At 47.2% G+C, this 23,451-nt stretch overlaps 1 protein-coding gene across 1 annotated transcript in view; it reads right to left on the bottom strand.

The window, feature by feature from the left end:
- asic4a (acid-sensing (proton-gated) ion channel family member 4a) overlaps positions 1 to 23,451 on the bottom strand; it is a 702,368-nt gene that overhangs the window by 88,974 nt on the left and 589,943 nt on the right. The window contains exon 2 of the mRNA XM_068034447.1: positions 8,118 to 8,262. Coding sequence (XP_067890548.1) covers positions 8,118 to 8,262 — 145 coding nt within the window. The remainder of the gene's footprint in view (positions 1 to 8,117; positions 8,263 to 23,451) is intronic.

The following is a 23,451-nucleotide window of genomic DNA, read 5'->3' as shown; positions in this document are numbered from 1 at the left end:
GGGTACAGTTCCACACACAGTGACTGTCACTGGGGTACAGTGCCACTCACACTGACTCTCACTGGGGTACAGTTTACACACTGACTCTCACTGGGGTACAGTTCCACACACAGTGACTGTCACTGGGGTACAGTGCCACTCACACTGACTCTCACTGGGGTACAGTTCCTCACACACTGACTCTCACTGGGGTACAGTTCCACACACACTGACTCTCACTGGGGTACAGTTCCTCACACACTGACTCTCACTGGGGTAAAGTTCCACACAAACTGACTCGCACTGGGGTTCAGTTCCACAGATACTGACCCTCACCGGGGTACAGTTTCACAGCCACTGACCCTCACTGGGGTACATTTCCACACACACTGACTCTCACTGGGGTACAGTTCCACACACAATGACTCTCAATGTGGTAAATTTCCATGCACACTGACTCTCACTGGGTTTCAGTTCCATCACACTGACTCTCATTGGGGTTCAGTTCCACACACATTGACTCTCAGTGGGGTACAGTTCCACACATACACTGAGTCTCACTGGGGTACAGTTCCACAGACACTGACTCTCACTGGGGTTCAGTTCCACAGACACTGACTCTCACTGGGGTACAGTTTCACAGACACTGACTCTCACTGGGGTACAGTTCCACACACAGTGACTCTCACTGGGGTACATTTTCACACACACCGACTCTCAATGGGGTACAATTCCACACACACTGATTCTCACTGGGGTACAGTTCCACACATACACTGAGTCTCACTGGTTTACAGTTCCACAGACACTGACTCTCACTGGGGTAAATTTCCACACACACTGACTCTCACTGGGGTACAGTTCCACAGACACTGACTCTCACTGGGGTACAGTTCCACACACCATGACTCTCACTGGGGTACAGTTCCACACACTGACTCTCACTGGGGTACAGTTCCACACACAGTGACTGTCACTGGGGTACAGTGCCACTCACACTGACTCTCACTGGGGTACAGTTCCACACACTGACTCTCACTGGGGTACAGTTCCACACACAGTGACTCTCACTGGGGTACAGTTCCACACACTGACTCTCACTGGGGTACAGTTCCACACACAGTGACTGTCACTGGGGTACAGTGCCACTCACACTGACTCTCACTGGGGTACAGTTCCATGCACTGACTCTCACTGGGGTACATTTTCACACACACCGACTCTCACTGGGGTACAGTTCCACACACACTGATTCTCACTGGGGTACAGTTCCACACATAAACTGAGTCTCACTGGTTTACAGTTCCACAGACACTGACTCTCACTGGGGTAAATTTCCACACACACTGACTCTCACTGGGTTTCTGTTCCATCAAACTGACTCTCACTGGGGTTCAGTTCCACACAAACTGACTCTCACTGGGGTACAGTTCCACAGATACACTGCGTCTCACTGGGGTACAGTTCCACAGACACTGACTCTCACTGGGGTACAGTTCCACACACCATGACTCTCACTGGGGTACAGTTCCACACACACTAACTCTCACTGGGGTACAGTTCCACACACTGACTCTCACTGGGGTACAGTTCCACACACAGTGACTGTCACTGGGGTACAGTGCCACTCACACTAACTCTCACTGGGGTACAGTTCCACGCACTGACTCTCGATGGGGTATAGTTCCACACACACTGACTGTTACTGGGGTACAGTGCCACTCACACTGACTCTCACTGTGGTACAGCTTCACAAACAGTGACTGTCACTGGGGTACAGTGCCACTCACACTGACTCTCACTGGGGTACAGTTGCACGCACTGACTCTCACTGGGGTACAGTTCCACACACACTGACTCTCACTGGGGTGCAGTTCCACACACTGACTTTCACTGGGGAACAGTTCCACACACTGACTCTCACTGGGGTGCAGTTCCACACACTGCCTCTCACTGGGGGACAGTTCCACACACACTGACTGTCACTGGGGTACAGTTCCACACACACTGATTTTCACTGGGGTACAGTTCCACACATAATCTGAGTGTCACTGGTTTACAGTTCCACAGACACTGACTCTCACTGGGGTAAATTTCCACACACACTGACTCTCACTGGGTTTCAGTTCCACACAAACTGACTCTCACTGGGGTACAGTTCCACAGATACACTGAGTCTCACTGTGGTACAGTTCCACAGACACTGACTCTCACTGGGGTACAGTTCCACACACCATGACTCTCACTGGGGTACAGTTCCACACACACTGACTCTCACTGGGGTACAGTTCCACACACTGACTCTCACTGGGGTACAGTTCCACACACAGTGACTGTCACTGGGGTACAGTGCCACTCACACTAACTCTCACTGGGGTACAGTTCCACGCACTGACTCTCAATGGGGTATAGTTCCACACACACTGACTCTCACTGGGGTACAGTGCCACTCACACTGACTCTCACTGGGGTACAGCTTCACAAACAGTGACTGTCACTGGGGTACAGTGCCACTCACACTGACTCTCACTGGGGTACAGTTCCAAGCACTGACTCTCACTGGGGTACAGTTCCACACACTGACTTTCACTGGGGAACTGTTCCACACACTGACTCTCACTGGGGTACAGTTGCACACACACTGACTCTCACTGGGGTACAGTTCCACACACTGTCTCTCACTGGGGTACAGTTCAACACACACTGACTGTCACTGGGGTACTGTTCCACACACACTGACTCTCACTGGGGTACAGTTCCACACACACTGTCTCTCACTGGGGTACAGTTCCACACACACTGACTCTCACTGGGGTACAGTTCCACATACACTGACTCTCACTGGGGTACAGTTCCACACACACTGACTCTCTCTGGGGTACAGTTCCACACACACTGACTCTCACTGGGAACAAAAGAACAAATAACAAAGAAAATTACAGCACAGGAACAGGCCCTTCGGCCCTCCAAGCCTGCGCCGATCCAGATCCTCTATCTAAACATGTCGCCTATTTTCTAAGGGTCTGTATCTCTTTTCTTCCTGCCCATTCATGTATCTGTCTAGATACATCTTAAAAGACGCCATCGTGCCCGCATCTACCACCTCCGCTGGCAACACGTTCCAGGCACCCACCACCCTCTGCGTAAAGAACATTCCACGCATATCCCCCCTAAACTTTTCCCCTTTCACTTTGAACTCGTGTCCCCTTGTACTTGAATCCCCCACTCTGGGAAAAAGCCTCTTGCTATCCACCCTGTCTATACCTCTCATGATTTTGTACACCTCAATCAGGTCCCCCCTCAACCTCCGTCTTTCTAATGAAAATAATCCTAATCTACTCAACCTCTCTTCATAGCTAGCGCCCTCCATACCAGGCAACATCCTGGTGAACCTCCTCTGCACCCTCTCCAAAGCATCCACATCCTTTTGGTAATGTGGCGACCAGAACTGCACGCAGTATTCCAAATGTGGCCGAACCAAAGTCCTATACAACTGTAACATGACCTGCCAACTCTTGTACTCAATGCCCCGTCCGATGAAGGAAAGCATGCCGTATGCCTTCTTGACCACTCTATTTACCTGCGTTGCCACCTTCAGGGAACAGTGGACCTGAACACCCAAATCTTTCTGGACATCAATTTTCCCCAGGACTTTTCCATTTACTGTATAGTTCACTCTTGAATTGGATCTTCCAAAATGCATCACCTCGCATTTGCCCTGATTGAACTCCATCTGCCATTTCTCTGCCCAACTCTCCAATCTTTCTATATTCTGCTGTATTCTCTGACAGTCCCCTTCACTATCTGCTGCTGCACCAATCTTAGTGTCGTCTGCAAACTTGCTAATCAGTCCACCTATACTTTCCTCCAAATCATTAATGTATATCACAAACAACAGTGGTCCCAGCACGGATCCCTGTGGAACACCACTGGTCACACGTCTCCATTTTGAGAAACTCCCTTCTACTGCTACTCTCTGTCTCCTGTTGCCCAGCCAGTTCTTTATCCATCTAGCTAGTACACCTTGGACCCCATGCGCCTTCACTTTCTCCATCAGCCTGCCATGGGGAACCTTATCAAACGCCTTACTGAAGTCCATGTATATGACATCGACAGCCCTTCCCTCATCAATCAACTTTGTCACTTCCTCAAAGAATTCTATTAAGTTGGTAAGACATGACCTTCCCTGCACAAAACCATGTTGCCTATCACTGATAAGCCCATTTTCTTCCAAATGGGAATAGATCCTATCCCTCAGTATCTTCTCCAGCAGCTTCCCTACCACTGACGTCAGGCTCACCGGTCTATAATTACCTGGATTATCCCTGCTACCCTTCTTAAACAAGGGGACAACATTAGCAATTCTCCAGTCCTCCGGGACCTCACCCGTGTTTAAGGATGCTGCAAAGATATCTGTTAAGGCCCCAGCTATTTCCTCTCTCGCTTCCCTCAGTAACCTGGGATCGATCCCATCCGGACCTGGGGACTTGTCCACCTTAATGCCTTTTAGAATACCCAACACTTCCTCCCTCCTTATGCCGACTTGACCTAGAGTAATCAAACATCTGTTCCTAACCTCAACATCCGTCATGTCCCTCTCCTCGGTGAATACCGATGCAAAGTACTCGTTTAGAATCTGACCCATTTTCTCTGACTCCAAGCATAACATTCTTCCTTTGTCCTTTCGTGGGCCAATCCTTTCTCTAGTTACCCTCTTTCTCCTTATATATGAATAAAAGGCTTTGGGATTTTCTTTAACCCTGTTTGCTAAAGATATTTCATGACCCCTTTTAGCCCTCTTAATTCCTCGTTTCAGATTGGTCCTACATTCCCGATATTCTTTCAAAGCTTCGTCTTTCATCAGCCGCCTAGACCTTATGTATGTTTCCTTTTTCCTCCTAGCTAGTCTCACAATTTCACCTGTCATCCATGGTTCCCTAATCTTGCCATTTCTATCCCTCATTTTCACAGGAACATGTCTCTCCTGCACGCTAATCAACCTCTCTTTAAAAGCCTCCCACATATCACATGTGGATTTACCTTCAAACAGCTGCTCCCAATCTACATTCCCCAGCTCCTGCCGAATTTTGGTATAGTTGGCCTTCCCCCAATTTAGCACTCTTCCTTTAGGACCACTCTCGTCTTTGTCCATGAATATTTTAAAGCTTACGGAATTGTGATCACTATTCCCAAAGTAGTCCCCTACTGAAACTTCAACCACCTGGCCGGGCTCATTCCCCAACACCAGGTCCAGTATGGCCCCTTCCCGAGTTGGACTATTTACATACTGCTCTAGAAAACCCTCCTGGATGCTCCTTACAAATTCTGCTCCATCGAGACCTCTAACACTAAGTGAATCCCAGTCAATGTTGGGAAAATTAAAATCTCCTATCACCACCACCCTGTTGCTCCTACATCTTTCCATAATCTGTTTACATATTTGTACCTCTGTCTCACGCTCGCTGTTGGGAGGCCTGTAGTACAGCCCCAACATTGTTACCGCACCCTTCCTATTTCTGAGTTCTGTCCATATTGCCTCACTGCTCGAGTCCTCCATAGTGCCCTACTTCAGCACAGCTGTGATATCCTCTTTGACCAGTAATGCAACTCCTCAACCCCTTTTACCTCCCTCTCTATCCCGCCTGAAGCATCGATATCCTGGGATATTTAGTTGCCAATCATGCCCTTCCCTCAACCAAGTCTCAGTAATAGCAATAACATCATACTCCCAGGTACTAATCCAAGCCCTAAGTTCATCTGCCTTACCTACTACACTTCTTGCATTAAAACAAATGCACCTCAGACCACCAGTCCCTTTACATTCATCATCTGCTCCCTGCCTGCTCTTCCCCTTAGTCACACTGACTTCATTATCTAGTTCCTTACAGGCTTTTGTTACTACCTCCTTACTGTCAACTGACCTCCTCAATTGGTTCCCATCCCCCTGCCACATTAGTTTAAACCCTCCCCAACAGCGTTAGCAAAAGCACCCCCAAGGACATTGGTTCCAGTCCGGCCCAGGTGTAGACCGTCCAATTTGTAATAGTCCCACCTCCCCCAGAACCGGTCCCAATGTCCCAAAAATCTGAACCCCTCCTTCCTGCACCATCTCTCAAGCCACGCATTCATCCTGACTATTCTTTCATTTTTACTCTGACTATCACGTGGCACTGGTTGCAATCCTGAGATTACTACCTCTGAGGTCCTACTTTTTAACTTGGCTCCTAACTCCCTAAATTCTGCTTGTAGGACCTCATCCCGTTTTTTACCTATATCATTGGTGCCTATGTGCACAATGACAACTGGCTGTTCACCCTCCCCCTTCAGAATGTTCTGCAGCCGATCTGAGACATCCCTGACCCGTGCACCTGGGAGGCAACATACCATTCGGGAGTCTCGTTTTTGACCACAGAACCGCCTATCTACTCCCCTTACAATCGAATTCCCGATGACTATAGCCCTTCCACTCTTTTTCCCGCCCTTCCGAACAGCAGAGCCAGCCACGGTGCCATGAACCTGGCTACTGCTGCCTTCCCCTGGTGAGCCATCTCCCTCAACAGTATCCAAAACGGTATACCTGTTGTGGAGGGAGATGACCGCAGGGGACACCTGCGCTGCCTTCCTGCTCTTTCTCTGCCTTTTGGTCACCCATTCCCTTTCTCCCTCAGCAATCCTAATCTGCGGTGTGACCAATTCACTAAACGTGCTATCCACGACCTCCTCAGCATCGCGCATGCTCCAAAGTGAGTCCATCCGCAGCTCGAGAGCCGTCATGTGGTCTAACAAGAGCTGCAGTTGGACACACTTCCTGCACGTGAAGGAGTCAGGGACATCAGCCATGTCCCTGAGCTCCCACATTGAGCAAGAGGAGCAGAACACGGGTCTGAGATCTCCTGCCATTTTTAATCTTAAGTTTAACTTAGTTAAATGAAAAAGGAACGAAAAGTTTTTACCAATCACGATAAAACCAGAGAAATAGAAAAAGCCTTACCTTATATACACCCCACCGAGTCCTTTTTTTTGATTAGAGGAGGAGGGCGGGTGGGAGACACTACAAGTGTGGTGTCTCGGGTTCAGAAACCGCCCAAATATATAGTGTTTTACTTACCCAGCAGCCCCCTGGCCTCCGCCGAAAACAAAAGGAAATTAAGTTTACTTTCAAACTGACCTTCCCAGCTGCTCACTTGCTCGCACTCTGCTCCCGAAAAAGCTGCTGCAATGAAAAGGCCCGAAAAAGCTGCTGCAGTTCCACACACTGACTCTCACTGGGGTACAGTTCCACACACTGACTTTCACTGGGGTACAGTTCCACACACTGACTCTCACTGGGGTACAGTTCCACACACACTGACTCTCACCGGGGTACAGTTCCACACACTGACTTTCACTGGGGTACAGTTCCACACACTGACTTTCACTGGGGTACAGTTCCACACACTGACTCTCACTGGGGTACAGTTCCACACACTGACTTTCACTGGGGTACAGTTCCACACACTGACTCTCACTGGGGTACAGTTCCACACACTGACTCTCACTGGGGTACAGTTCCACACACACTGACTCTCACTGGGGTACAGTGCCACACACTGACTCTCACTGGGGTACAGTTCCACACACACTGACTCTCACTGGGGTACAGAAACGCACTGCTTGTTCCCTGTGATCTTTTTGTGTCGCCAGTCTCTTTGTGTGACAGTTGCAGAATATTGAGGTGTGAGTAAATCTTTGTGAAGACGCATCTCAGAAGGTTGTCGTCATAGTGGCTGGGCCTTTAGCTGATGGTGATTGCTGTGATCCATGGCTCTGCGGCAAAATGTTGGCCCATCCTGTGTGCAGGGGCAGAGCCCCTGCTTCTCTGGGGTTGCTGTAGGTTTTTTGCAGTAATATTAGTGTTTGTTTCAATGTCCACGTGATTGTGGCTGAAATCTAACAGCTTTTCCCCGTCCCTGGGACAGTGCATCTTCATCAGAACATGTCAGTAATTACCAGTGTTCACCCCTTCAATTATTCCCCCTGCCTCCACCCTCCCTCTGCACCCTCAGGGACTCCCCTGTTGTTACTCTGCTGAGGATAGCTGACTTGGCAGTGGTGAAGGATGCAGAGTGACAAGGGAATTATGCATGTGTTCTCCTCACCTGTCTCCTGCCAGATGGGAAGATACTCGTCCTGCTGAATATCTAACATGATCTCCAGCCCATTACCCATGCCGCCTTGTTTGGTTTTCTTGATGTTGGTCTTGTTTGCGTTGAAGGTGTAGCACTTCCCGTACCTGGTGAATACCTGCCGGGAGAGGGCACAGGTGAAGGGTTAAAGGTCAGTCAGTAAGATTACATTATCAGGCTCAATGTCACAGCCCTTGCAATTCATCCAAATCTCTGTTACTGTGTCCTACCTCGCCCTAAATCCTGTTCACCCATCAGCCCCTGTGCTCTCTGACCTACATTGGCTCCCAATTAAACAACGCCTCACTTTTACAATTCTCATCCTTGTTTTCAAATCCCTCCATGGCCTCGCCCTCTCCCTATCTCTGTAATCCTCATCCAGTCCCACAACCCTCCGACATCTCTGCATTCCGCTAATTCCGGCCTCCTTTCCTTCCATGATTTCCATCGTTCCACCATTAGTGGCCGTGCCTTAAGCTGCCTGGGTCCGAAGCTCTGAATTCCCTCCCTGACCCTCTCCGCTGACCTCTCACCTCATTAAGACCCACCTCTTTGACTAAGCTTTTGGCCACTTGTTCAAATATCTCCTTATGAGGCTCAGTGTCATATTTGGTTTTATAATTGCTTGGGGTGTTTTACTACATTAAAGGTGCTATATAAATGCAAGTTGTTGTTGGCTGTGCTTTGTCCACCAACATGATTTACAATGATGGCATGGTGCGATCCCACGGCCTCTCTATTGAAGTATTGAACATGCTTTTAGATTTATTTTTCTTTACCGATCTCCACCCCCCCACCTCCACTATTTGTTTAACCCCTTCTCTCCTGAAGGGAATTATTGCTGATGGGTCACAATCCAGCCCGTTCTGTAATTCCCTCAGTCTTTTTTTCTCCTTTGGCCTCCTTGTCTCGAGAGACAATGGATACGCGCCTGGAGGGGGTCAGTGGTTTGTGAAGCAGCGCCTGGAGTGGCTATAAAGGCCAATTCTAGAATGACAGACTCTTCCACAGGTGCTGCAGATAAAATTTGTTTGTCGGGGCTGTTACACAGTTGGCTCTCTCCTTGCGCCTCTGTCTTTTTTTCTGCCAACTGCTAAGTCTCTTCGACTCGCCACATTTTAGCCCTGCCTTTATGGTTGCCCGCCAGCTCTGGCGATCGCTGGCAACTGACTCCCACGACTTGTGATCAATGTCACAGGATTTCATGTCGCGTTTGCAATTCCCTCATTGCAGGCTCGTTAATCCTGTGTGAGCCAGCGCAGTGAGTGGCAGGTGGTTATTTGGCCATGGGGTGCAACATGATTCTCACTTCACCAAGCTCATTGGATCGTCAACATACGATCAGAATCTTCCACTAGAGAAGCAGGCCATTCAGCCCATCATCCTGTACCCTCTCCTCCATCTCTTTCTATTTCTCACAGACTCTGTGCTGCATCACTCTCCCTTGAATTGTTCACTCTTGTCATGAACCCAGAGCTGGTAATGCTGCATATTAGATGTTTGTGGAGATTTGCTGCCCTCTTGTGCTATATTGATGAGGTGCTGTGATTTGTCTGATATAAAGTCAGTGAGGAGCGAGCAATGGGGCATTTGTAAAGTTACAGAGTCTCCAGTATCTGATTATTTTTCCCCAGCTGTTAGTGTAACATTTTGAGGAAATGCGATCAGTCACAGCCAGGTATCACCTCACTTCCTGCTAATTATTGTGAACTGCAGCAACCACGCTGGGCACAGAGTGTTGGGTTTTGATTGTGTTGGTAGAGTGGGAGATGGTGATTCCACAGGGAGGGTGAGGGAGCTGTGAGTTCTCTGTGTTCACTGTGTGACAATATAAACTAAATGGTACCGTTTTAAAGAGGGTGCAGGAACAGAAACCTGGGGGTGTTTGTACATAAATCCTTGAAGGTCCAGGAGAACTTGAGAAATCTGTTTAAAAAAAAGTGTATGGGATCCTTGGCTTTATCAATAGAGGAATAGATTCAAAAGCAAGGAAGTTATTGCGAAACCTTTATAAACCACTGGTTAGGCCCCAACTGGAGGATTGTGTTCAATTCTGATCACCACACACTTTAGGAAGGATGTCAAAGACTTGGAGAGGGTGCGGAGGAGATTTACTAGAAAGATACCAGGGATGAGGGACTTCAGTTAATGTGGAGACACTGGAGAAGCTGGGATTGTTCTCCTTAGAGCAGAGAAGGAGATTTAATCAAGCTGTTCAAAATGATGAAGGGTTTTGATAAAGTAAATAAGGAGAAACTGTTTCCAGAGGCAGAGGGTTGGTAACCAGAGGGACACAGATTTAAGGTGATTGGCAAAAGGACCAGAGGGAGAGATGAGGAAAACATTTTAATGCAGTGAGTTGTTGTGATCTGGAACGTGCTGCCAGAAAGGGCGGTGGAAAGGGAATTGGATAAATACTTGAAGAGGAAAAATTGGCAGGGCTATGAGGAAAGAACAGGAGAGTGGAACTAATCGGATAGCTTTTTCAAAGAGCCAGTACAGGCCTGATGGGCTGAATGGCCACCTGTGCTGGGTCATTCTATGATGTTTAGCACACATTGCTAGTTCAGTTTCCCACATTATAACAGTGACTACATTTAGAAAAGTATTTCATTGGCCGTAAAGCACTTTGGGATGTGCTGAGGTCATGAAAGGTGCTATACAAATGCAAGTCCTGATTACCACTGCTGTCTCAGGGTAAGTTGTTGGAGTTTGAGATGATGGTTCCTTTAAGTGAAAGGTTTGAATAAGTTAATGTTCACCTTCTGTGCCTGTCCCACTTAATTCACTTAAACTGTGGCTCCAGCACTTCACCCCATTTCCCCAGGTCCCTTTAAATCCTCTGCCCCCTCACCATCACCATTTTAAACTCTGTTCCCCCTCACCACCTCCATTTTAAACCCTGTTCCCTCTCACCATCACCATTTTAAACCCCACATCCTCTCACCATCACCATTTTAAATCCTCCGCCCTCTCACCACCTCCATTTTAAACTCTGTTCCCCCTCACCACCTCCATTTTAAACCCTGTTCCCTCTCACCATCTCCATTTTAAACCCCACATCCTCTCACCACCTCCATTTTAAACTCTGTTCCCTCTCACCACCTCCATTTTAAACACTGTTCCCCCTCATCACCTCCATTTTAAACCCTGTTCCCTCTCACCATCTCCATTTTAAACCCCACATCCTCTCACCACCTCCATTTTAAACTCTGTTCCCTCTCACCATCTCCATTTTAAACTCTGTTCCCCCTCACCATCTCCATTTTAAATCCTCCGCCCCCTCACCACCTCCATTTTAAACCCTCTGCACCCTCACCACCTCCATTTTAAACCCTCTGCTCCCTCACCACCTCCATTTTAACCCTGTTCCCTCTCACAATCTCTATTTTAAACCCTGTTCTCCCTCACCATCTCCATTTTAAACCCCACATCCTCTCACCACCTCCATTTTAAACTCTGTTCCCCCTCACCACCTCCATTTTAAACCCTGTTCCCTCTCACCATCTCCATTTTAAACCCCGCATCCTCTCACCATCTCCATTTTAAACTCTGTTCCCTCTCACCATCTCCATTTTAAACTCTGTTCCCTCTCACCACCTCCATTTTAAACTGTTCCCTCTCACCACCTCCATTTTAAACTCTGTTCCCTCTCACCACCTCCATTTTAAACCCTGTTCCCTCTCACCACCTCCATTTCAAACCCTGTTCTCCCTCACCATCTCCATTTTAAACCCCGCATCCTCTCACCACCTCCATTTAAACGCTGTTCACCCTCACCACTTCCATTTTAAACCCCACATCCCCTCACCACCTGCATTTTAAACTCTGTTCCCCCTCACCACTTCCATTTTAAACACCGCATCCTCTCACCACCTCCATTTTAAACTCTGTTCCCCCTCACCACCTCCATTTTAAACCCTGTTCCCTCTCACCATCTCCATTTTAAACCCCGCATCCTCTCACCACCTCCATTTTAAACTCTGTTCCCTCTCACCACCTCCATTTTAAACTCTGTTCCCTCTCACCACCTCCATTTTAAACTCTGTTCCCTCTCACCACCTCCATTTTAAACTCTGCTCCCCCTCACCACCTCCATTTCAAACCCTGTTCTCCCTCACCATCTCCATTTTAAACCCCGCATCCTCTCACCACCTGCATTTTAAACTCTGTTCCCCCTCACCACCTCCATTTTAAACCCTCACACCCTCACCACCTCCATTTTAAACCTTCTGCTCCCTCACCACCTCCATTTTAACCCTGTTCTCCCTCACCATCACCATTTTAAACCCCACATCCCCTCACCACCTCCATTTTAAACCCCACATGCCCTCACCATCTCCATTTTAAACACTGTTCCACCTCACCATTTCCATTTTAAACACTGTTCTCCCTCAGCATCTCCATTTTCAACCCAGCATCCCCTCACTATCTCCATTTTAAACCCCACACCCCCTCACCATATCCATTTTAAGCCCTGTTCTCCCTCACCATCTCCATTTTAAACCCTGCACCCCCTCACCATCTCCATTTTAAACCCCACACCCCCTCACCATCTCCATTTTAAACCCAGCATCCCCTCACCATCTCCATTTTAAACCCTGCACCCCCTCACCATATCCATTTTAAGCCCTGTTCTCCCTCACCATCTCCATTTTAAACCCTGCACCCCCTCACCATCTCCATTTTAAACCCCACACCCCCTCACCATCTCCATTTTAAACCCTGCACCCCCTCACCATCTCCATTTTAAACCCCACACCCCCTCACCATCTCCATTTTAAACCCTGCACCCCCTCACCATCTCCATTTTAAGCCCTGTTCTCCCTCACCATCTCCGTTTTAAACCCTGTTCCCCCTCACCATCTCCGTTTTAAACCCTGTTCCCCCTCACCATCTCCATTTTAAACCCTGTTCCCCCTCACCATCTCCATTTTAAACCCTGTTCCCCCTCACCATCTCCGTTTTAAACCCTGTTCCCCCTCACCATTTCCATTTTAAACCCTGTTCTCCCTCACCATCTCCATGTTAAACCCAGCATCCCATCATCCCCCCTCCATTTTAAACCCCGCACCCCCTCACCATCTCCATTTTAAACCCCGCACCCCCTCACCATCTCCATTTTAAACCCCGCACCCCCTCACCATCTCCATTTTAAACCCTGTTCCCCCTCACCATCTCCGTTTTAAACCCTGCACCCCCTCACCATCTCCATTTTAAACCCTGTTCCCCCTCACCATCTCCATTTTAAACTCTATTCTCCCTCACCATCTCCATTTTAAACACTGTTCTCCCTCACCATCTCCATTTTATACCCTGTTCCCCCTCACCATCTCCATTTTAAACTCTGTTCTCCCTCATCATCTCCATTTTAAACCCTGTTCCCCCTCACCATCTCCATTTTAAACTCTGTTCTCCCTCATCATCTCCATTTTAAACCCTGTTCCCCCTCACCATCTCCATTTTAAACTCTGTTCCTCCTCACCATCTCCATTTTAAACTCTGCTCTCCCTCATCATCTCCATTTTAAACCCTGTTCCCCCTCACCATCTCCATTTTAAACCCTGTTCCCCCTCACCATCTCCATTTTAAACTCTGTTCCCCCTCATCATCTCCATTTTAAACCCTGTTCCCCCGCATCATCTCCATTTTAAACCCTGTTCCCCCTCACCAACTCCATTTTAAACTCTGTTGTCCCTCATCATCTCCATTTTAAACCCTGTTCCCCCTCACCATCTCCATTTTAAACTCTGTTCTCCCTCATCATCTCCATTTTAAACCCTGTTCCCCCTCACCATCTCCATTTTAAACTCTATTCTCCCTCACCATCTCCATTTTAAACACTGTTCTCCCTCACCATCTCCATTTTATACCCTGTTCCCCCTCACCATCTCCATTTTAAACTCTGTTCTCCCTCATCATCTCCATTTTAAACCCTGTTCCCCCTCACCATCTCCATTTTAAACTCTGTTCTCCCTCATCATCTCCATTTTAAACCCTGTTCCCCCTCACCATCTCCATTTTAAACTCTGTTCCTCCTCACCATCTCCATTTTAAACTCTGCTCTCCCTCATCATCTCCATTTTAAACCCTGTTCCCCCTCACCATCTCCATTTTAAACCCTGTTCCCCCTCACCATCTCCATTTTAAACTCTGTTCCCCCTCATCATCTCCATTTTAAACCCTGTTCCCCCGCATCATCTCCATTTTAAACCCTGTTCCCCCTCACCAACTCCATTTTAAACTCTGTTGTCCCTCATCATCTCCATTTTAAACCCTGTTCCCCCTCACCATCTCCATTTTAAACTCTGTTCTCCCTCATCATCTCCATTTTAAACCCTGTTCCCCCTCACCATCTCCATTTTAAACTCTGTTCTCCCTCACCATCTCCATTTTAAACCCTGTTCCTCCTCACCATCTCCATTTTAAACTCTGTTCTCCCTCATCATCTCCATTTTAAACCCTGTTCCCCCTCACCATCTCCATTTTAAACTCTGTACTCCCTCATCATTTCCATTTTAAACCCTGTTCCCCCTCACCATCTCCATTTTAAACTCTGTTCTCCCTCATCATCTCAATTTTAAACCCTGTTCCCCATCATCATCTCCATTTTAAACCCTGTTCTCCCTCACCATCTCCATTTTAAACCCTGTTCCCCCTCACCATCTCCATTTTAAACTCTGTTCTCCCTCATCATCTCCATTTTAAACCCTGTTCCCCCTCACCATCTCCATTTTAAACTCTGTTCTCCCTCATCATCTCCATTTTAAACCCTGTTCCCCCTCACCATCTCCATTTTAAACTCTGTTCTCCCTCATCATCTCCATTTTAAACCCTGTTCCCCCTCACCATCTCCATTTTAAACTCTGTTCTCCCTCATCATCTCCATTTTAAACCCTGTTCCCCTCACCATCTCCATTTTAAACCCCGCACCCCCTCACCATTTCCATTTTAAACCCTGTTCTCCCTCACCATCTCCATGTTAAACCCAGCATCCCATCACCCCCCCCCTCCATTTTAAACCCCGCACCCCCTCACCATCTCCATTTTAAACCCCGCACCCCCTCACCATCTCCATTTTAAACCCTGTTCCCCCTCACCATCTCCATTTTAAACTCTGTTCTCCCTCATCATCTCCATTTTAAACCCTGTTCCTCCTCACCATCTCCATTTTAAACCCTGTTCCCCCTCACCATCTCCATTTTAAACTCTGTTCTCCCTCACCATCTCCATTTTAAACCCTGTTCCTCCTCACCATCTCCATTTTAAACTCTGTTCTCCCTCATCATCTCCATTTTAAACCCTGTTCCCCCTCACCATCTCCATTTTAAACCCTGTTCTCCCTCACCATCTCCGTTTTAAACCCAGCATCCCCTCACCATCTCCATTTTAAACCCTGTTCCCCCTCACCATCTCCGTTTTAAACCCTGTTCCCCCTCACCATTTCCATTTTAAACCCTGTTCTCCCTCACCATCTCCATGTTAAACCCAGCATCCCATCATCCCCCCTCCATTTTAAACCCCACATCCCCTCACCACCTCCATTTTAAACCCCACATGCCCTCACCATCTCCATTTTAAACACTGTTCTCCCTCAGCATCTCCATTTTCAACCCAGCATCCCCTCACTATCTCCATTTTAAACCCCACACCCCCTCACCATATCCATTTTAAGCCCTGTTCTCCCTCACCATCTCCATTTTAAACCGTGCACCCCCTCACCATCTCCATTTTAAACCCCACACCCCCTCACCATCTCCATTTTAAACCCTGCACCCCCTCACCATCTCCATTTTAAACCCCGCACCCCCTCACCATTTCCATTTTATACCCTGTTCCCCCTCACCATCTCCATTTTAAACTCTGTACTCCCTCATCATCTCCATTTTAAACCCTGTTCCCCCTCACCATCTCCATTTTAAACTCTGTTCTCCCTCATCATCTCCATTTTAAACCCTGTTCCCCCTCACCATCTCCATTTTATACCCTGTTCCCCCTCACCATCTCCATTTTAAACTCTGTACTCCCTCATCATCTCCATTTTAAACCCTGTTCTCCCTCATCATCTCCATTTTAAACCCTGTTCCCCCTCACCATCTCCATTTTAAACTCTGTTCTCCCTCATCATCTCCATTTTAAACCCTGTTCCCCCTCACCATCTCCATTTTAAACTCTGTTCTCCCTCATCATCTCCATTTTAAACCCTGTTCCCCCTCACCATCTCCATTTTAAACTCTGTACTCCCTCATCATCTCCATTTTAAACCCTGTTCCCCCTCACCATCTCCATTTTAAACTCTGTTCTCCCTCATCATCTCCATTTTAAACCCTGTTCCCCCTCACCATCTCCATTTTAAACTCTGTTCTCCCTCATCATCTCCATTTTAAACCCTGTTCCCCCTCACCATCTCCATTTTAAACTCTGTTCTCCCTCATCATCTCCATTTTAAACCCTGTTCCCCCTCACCATCTCCATTTTAAACTCTGTTCTCCCTCATCATCTCCATTTTAAACCCTGTTCCCCTCACCATCTCCATTTTAAACCCCGCACCCCCTCACCATTTCCATTTTAAACCCTGTTCTCCCTCACCATCTCCATGTTAAACCCAGCATCCCATCACCCCCCCCTCCATTTTAAAACCCGCACCCCCTCACCATCTCCATTTTAAACCCCGCACCCCCTCACCATCTCCATTTTAAACCCTGTTCCCCCTCACCATCTCCATTTTAAACCCTGTTCCCCCTCACCATCTCCATTTTAAACCCTGTTCCCCCTCACCATCTCCATTTTAAACCCTGTTCCCCCTCACCACTCCATTTTAAACCCTGTTCTCCCTCATCATCTCCATTTTAAACACTGTTCCCCCTCACCATCTCCATTTTAAACTCTGTTCTCCCTCATCATCTCCATTTTAAACCCTGTTCCCCCTCACCATCTCCATTTTAAACTCTGTTCTCCCTCATCATCTCCATTTTAAACCCTGTTCCCCCTCACCATCTCCATTTTAAACCCCGCACCCCCTCACCATTTCCATTTTAAACCCTGTTCTCCCTCACCATCTCCATGTTAAACCCAGCATCCCATCACCCCCCCTCCATTTTAAACCCCGCACCCCCTCACCACCTCCATTTTAAACCCTGTTCCCCTCACCATCTCCATTTTAAACCCTGTTCCCCCTCACCATCTCCATTTTAAACCCTGTTCCCCCTCACCATCTCCATTTTAAACCCTGTTCTCCCTCATCATCTCCATTTTAAACCCTGTTCCCCCTCACCATCTCCATTTTAAACTCTGTTCTCCCTCATCATCTCCATTTTGAACCCTGTTCCCCCTCATCATCTCCATTTTAAACCCTGTTCCCCCTCACCATCTCCATTTTAAACCCCGCACCCCCTCACCATTTCCATTTTAAACCCTGTTCTCCCTCACCATCTCCATGTTAAACCCAGCATCCCATCACCCCCCCTCCATTTTAAACCCCGCACCCCCTCACCATCTCCATTTTAAACTCTGTTCTCCCTCATCATCTCCATTTTAAACCCTGTTCCCCCTCACCATTTCCATTTTAAACCCTGTTCTCCCTCACCATCTCCATGTTAAACCCAGCATCCCATCACCCCCCCTCCATTTTAAACCCCGCACCCCCTCACCATCTCCATTTTAAACCCCGCACCCCCTCACCATCTCCATTTTAAACCCTGTTCCCCCTCACCACCTCCATTTTAAACTCTGTTCTCCCTCACCATCTCCATTTTAAACCCTGTTCCCCCTCACCATCTCCATTTTAAACCCTGTTCCCCCTCACCATCTCCATTTTAAACCCTGTTCCTCCTCACCATCTCCATTTTAAACCCTGTTCTCCCTCACCATCTCCATTTTAAACCCTGTTCCCCCTCACCATCTCCATTTTAAACCCTGTTCCCCCTCACCATCTCCATTTTAAACTCTATTCTCCCTCACCATCTCCATTTTAAACCCTGTTCCTCCTCACCATCTCCATTTTAAACCCTGTTCCCCCTCACCATCTCCATTTTAAACCCTGTTCCCCCTCACCATCTCCATTTTAAACCCTGTTCCCCCTCACCATCTCCATTTTAAACTCTATTCTCCCTCACCATCTCCATTTTAAACGCTGTTCCTCCTCACCATCTCCATTTTAAACCCTGTTCCCCCTCACCATCTCCATTTTAAACCCTGTTCCCCCTCACCATCTCCATTTTAAACTCTGTTCTCCCTCATCATCTCCATTTTAAACCCTGTTCCCCCTCACCACCTCCATTTTAAACTCTGTTCTCCCTCACCATCTCCATTTTAAACCCTGTTCCCCCTCACCATCTCCATTTTAAACCCTGTTCCCCCTCACCATCTCCATTTTAAACCCTGTTCCTCCTCACCATCTCCATTTTAAACCCTGTTCCCCCTCACCATCTCCATTTTAAACCCTGTTCCCCCTCACCATCTGCATTTTAAACCCTGTTCCCCCTCACCATCTCCATTTTAAACTCTATTCTCCCTCACCATCTCCATTTTAAACCCTGTTCCTCCTCACCATCTCCATTTTAAACCCTGTTCCCCCTCACCATCTCCATTTTAAACCCTGTTCCCCCTCACCATCTCCATTTTAAACTCTGTTCTCCCTCACCATCTCCATTTTAAACCCTGTTCCTCCCTCACCATCTCCATTTTAAACTCTGTTCCCCCTCACCATCTCCATTTTAAACTCTGTTCCCCCTCACCATCTCCAGTTTAAACTCTGTTCCCCCTCACCATCTCCATTTTAAACTCTGTTCCCCCTCACCATCTCCATTTTAAACTCTGTTCCCCCTCACCATCTCCATTTTAAACCCTGTTCCCCCTCACCATCTCCAGTTTAAACTCTGTTCCCCCTCACCATCTCCATTTTAAACCCTGTTCCCCCTCACCATCTCCATTTTAAACTCTGTTCCTCCTCACCATCTCCATTTTAAACTCTGTTCCTCCTCACCATCTCCATTTTAAACTCTGTTCCTCCTCACCATCTCCATTTTAAACTCTGTTCCCCCTCACCATCTCCATTTTAAACCCTGTTCCCCCTCACCATCTACATTTTAAACCCTGTTCCTCCTCACCATCTCCATTTTAAACCCTGTTCCTCCTCACCATCTCCATTTTAAACCCTGTTCCCCCTCACCATCTCCATTTTAAACCCTGTTCCCCCTCACCATCTCCATTTTAAACTCTATTCTCCCTCACCATCTCCATTTTAAACCCTGTTCCTCCTCACCATCTCCATTTTAAACCCTGTTCCCCCTCACCATCTCCATTTTAAACCCTGTTCCCCCTCACCATCTCCATTTTAAACTCAGTTCTCCCTCACCAACTCCATTTTAAACCCTGTTCCCCCTCACCATCTCCATTTTAAACCCTGTTCTCCCTCCCCATCTCCATTTTAAACTCAGTTCTCCCTCACCAACTCCATTTTAAACCCTGTTCCCCCTCACCATCTCCATTTTAAACTCAGTTCTCCCTCACCAACTCCATTTTAAACCCTGTTCCCCCTCACCATCTCCATTTTAAACCCTGTTCTCCCTCCCCATCTCCATTTTAAACCCTGTTCCTCCCTCACCAACTCCATTTTAAACCCTGTTCCTCCTCACCAACTCCATTTTAAACCCTGTTCCCCCTCACCATCTCCATTTTAAACTCTGTTCCCCCTCACCATCTCCATTTTAAACCCTGTTCCCCCTCACCATCTCCATTTTAAACTCTGTTCCCCCTCACCATCTCCATTTTAAACCCTGTTCCCCCTCACCATCTCCATTTTAAACTCTGTTCCCCCTCACCATCTCCATTTTAAACCCTGTTCCCCCTCACCAACTCCATTTTAAACCCTGTTCCCCCTCACCATCTCCATTTTAAACTCTGTTCCCCCTCACCATCTCCATTTTAAACCCTGTTCCCCCTCACCAACTCCATTTTAAACCCTGTTCCCCCTCATCATCTCCATTTTAAACCCTGTTCCCCCTCACCATCTCCATTTTAAACTCTGTTCCCCCTCACCATCTCCATTTTAAACCCTGTTCCCCCTCACCATCTCCATTTTAAACTCTGTTCCCCCTCACCATCTCCATTTTAAACCCTGTTCCCCCTCACCAACTCCATTTTAAACCCTGTTCCCCCTCACCATCTCCATTTTAAACTCTGTTCCCCCTCACCATCTCCATTTTAAACCCTGTTCCCCCTCACCAACTCCATTTTAAACCCTGTTCCCCCTCATCATCTCCATTTTAAACCCTGTTCCCCCTCACCATCTCCATTTTAAACTCTGTTCTCCCTCACCATCTCCATTTTAAACTCTGTTCCTCCTCACCATCTCCATTCCTCTCCCAGAGTCTCAAGAAAACCTCATCGTGCTTTTCACCAATTACATTTTCAGTTGAACCATTTGAGGGAATTAATCATTGTCCTTCACCTCACGTGACTTCATCGAGCTGCACTGAATGAAGGAATGTATCTCACAATTCGAGCCCGTGTGTGTGTGTGTGCTCAAAATAAATCAGAATAATGGTGACAGGATAATAACAAGGCCCTAGATACCTGACAGAAAGAAGAGATGCTGTGTTTGGAGAGACGCAAAGGTCCGTTTAACAACAGTGCAATTAGAAAGGACAAAACTAGCTATTAGATTGTCGTTAAGATGAGGTAATAAATGATGAATCAGTGATGTTTGATAGCAGTGGAAAAGTAGGATTATTAAGCGTTTGTCAACTCTCTGCTCACCTCTTGGAACCTAGAATATTCTCAAGAATTGTTGAGATTTATTGAAAGGAGAGTCACCGGCGTAAAGTTCCTGTTCATTTGTTCCACCTTCAGTAAGAGAAATCCCTGGAAAAATATCAGCAGATTTGCCCTCCCACCCCGGGGTGAATTAAACCCCAGTGCCACTGGCTCCAGTGGCTGAGAAAGTTTTCATTCCCAGTTCCGACCTCCACTAGGTGAACTGTTGAAAACTGGGACTGCGCTGGCACTGAACCCACCTCAGCTAGAGAGAGGGGAAAATGTGCCCCACCCTGCAAACAACAGGTTACATTTATATAGCACCTTTCATGTACTAAACGATCGCGCATTTTACTTTGGGTAACAGTAGCATAGTGGTTAGGTTTCTGGCCGAGTAAGCTTAGAGTCAGAATTTTATGCCTCCCCTGGAGGTGGGGGTGAGTTGGGGGAGGTGGGTTGTAAAATTGAATAGGAGGCAGGGAGAGGTGTTCCCATCACCATCCACCCCCTCCGCCGCTGCCATATTACCAACAGTGGCTGGGCACTTCACCAGCTATGCTCCATGGAGGGCACCGCCAGCAGCACCACTGCCCCCCCCCACTGGACCACTTCCCTGCCTACTCTCAATCAACCCCACCCACCTCACAGTGTCCCAGCTGATTTTCCCCAGCGAGGCCCCACACACTCACCTCCATTCAGGGGCCAGCTCCATTCTGCTGGGTGCAGTCCCAGCAGTGGCCACTGCTCCTGGTGGTGCTGCTGGGACACAAGAAATAGGAACAGGAGTAGGCCATTCGGCCCATCGAGCCTGCTATGCCATTCAATACGATCATGGCTGATCTTGGGCTTCAATTCCACTTTCCTGTCCACTCCTCATATCCCTTGATTCTCTGTGAGACCAAATATCTGTCTACCCCATCCTTAAATGTATTCAATGATGGAGCATCCACAACCCTCTGGGGTAGAGAATTCCAAAGATTCACAACCCTTTGAGTGAAGTAATTTCTCCTCATCTCAGTCCTGAATGATTGGCCCCTTATCCTGAGACTGTGTCCCCGTGTTCTAGATTCCCTGACCAGTGGGAACAATCTCTCAGCTTCTACGCTATCAAACCCTTTCAGAATCTTGTATGTCTCAATTCGATCACCTCTCATTCTTCTAAACTCCAGAGAATATCGACCCAATTTACTCAGCCTCTCATCATAGAACAACCCCCTCATCCCAGGAACCAATTTAGTAAATCTTCACTGCACTGCCTCCAGTGCAAGTATATCCTTTCTTAAATGTAGAGACCAAAACTGCACACAGTATTCCAGGTGTGGTCTCACCAAAGCCCTGTACAATTTTAGTAAGACTTCTTTATTCCTGTACTCCAATCCCCTTGCAATAAAGGCCAACATGCCATTTGCCTTCCTAATAGCCTGCTGCACCTGCATGTTAACTTTGTGTGTTCCTTGTACAAGTACCCCCAAGTCTCTCTGAACATCAACACTTACCAGTTTCACACCTTTTAAAAAATATTCTGCTTTTCTATTTTTACAACCAAAGTGAACAATTTCACACTTCCCTACATTATACTCCATTTACCATCTTGTTGCTCAGTCGCTTAACCTGTCTATATCTCTTTTGCAGCCTCTCTACATCCTCGCCACAGCTTACCTTTCCACCGAGCTTTGTCTCATCAGCAAACTTAGATACATTACTCACTGTCTCTTCATCCAAGTCATTAATATAGAGTGTAAATAGCTGAGGCCCCAGCACTGATCCCTGCGGAACCCCACTATTCACTGCCTGACAACTTGAAAATGCTCTGTTTATACCCACTCTCTGCTTCCTGTCAGTTAACCAATCCTCTATCCACACTAATATATCACCCCCAACACCATGAGCCCTTATCTTGTCAATTAATCTTTTGTGTGGCACCTTATCGAAGGCATTTTGGCATTTATACTATATGAGAAGTGAGTGCTGATTGGTTGATAGAGGCGTTGCCATGGAAAATGCACCAGTTTATGGTGACTGACAGTTAACTGCCAAGCTTTGTTTGAAATTTAAACCAGGCAGCTTGACTGTCACTTATTTTGTTCAGCTGAAACAGGCGCAATGTGTATGTGTTCTTGCTGTCTGCAAAGAACAGGGCCCTGTGTATTAATATATGTAGCTTCTAGTACGTGCAAATGTGCCACACTGCGAACCCTACTGACAATCTTAAATTTACGCCTGTTTCAGCTAAACAAAATAAGTGAAAGCCATTCGCTGGTTCATTCCTCAGGGCCTTGACCAATCAGAGTCAAGCTGCCTGTTTTAAATTTCAAACAAAGCAGTTAAATATCAGTCATCATAAACTGATGTATTTTCCATGGCAACACCTCTACCAATCAGAGTCCACTTGCCAACCAATCAGCACTCACTTCTCATATAGTATAAATTCGTTGCTTTCCCTTACATTGGTATTCTTGCGAATTTCCCTTATGAGTGCAAGAACAAAAGCTACCACAAGATATCTGTTTTCAGCAATACTTACGTTCTGTACTACCAAACGACAATTTGT

This window comes from Heterodontus francisci, chromosome 7 (assembly GCF_036365525.1).
Source record: "Heterodontus francisci isolate sHetFra1 chromosome 7, sHetFra1.hap1, whole genome shotgun sequence".
Lineage (NCBI taxonomy): Eukaryota > Metazoa > Chordata > Chondrichthyes > Heterodontiformes > Heterodontidae > Heterodontus > Heterodontus francisci.
Note: the sequence above shows the minus strand (reverse complement) of the source record. Positions and strands in the feature narration are given on the sequence as shown.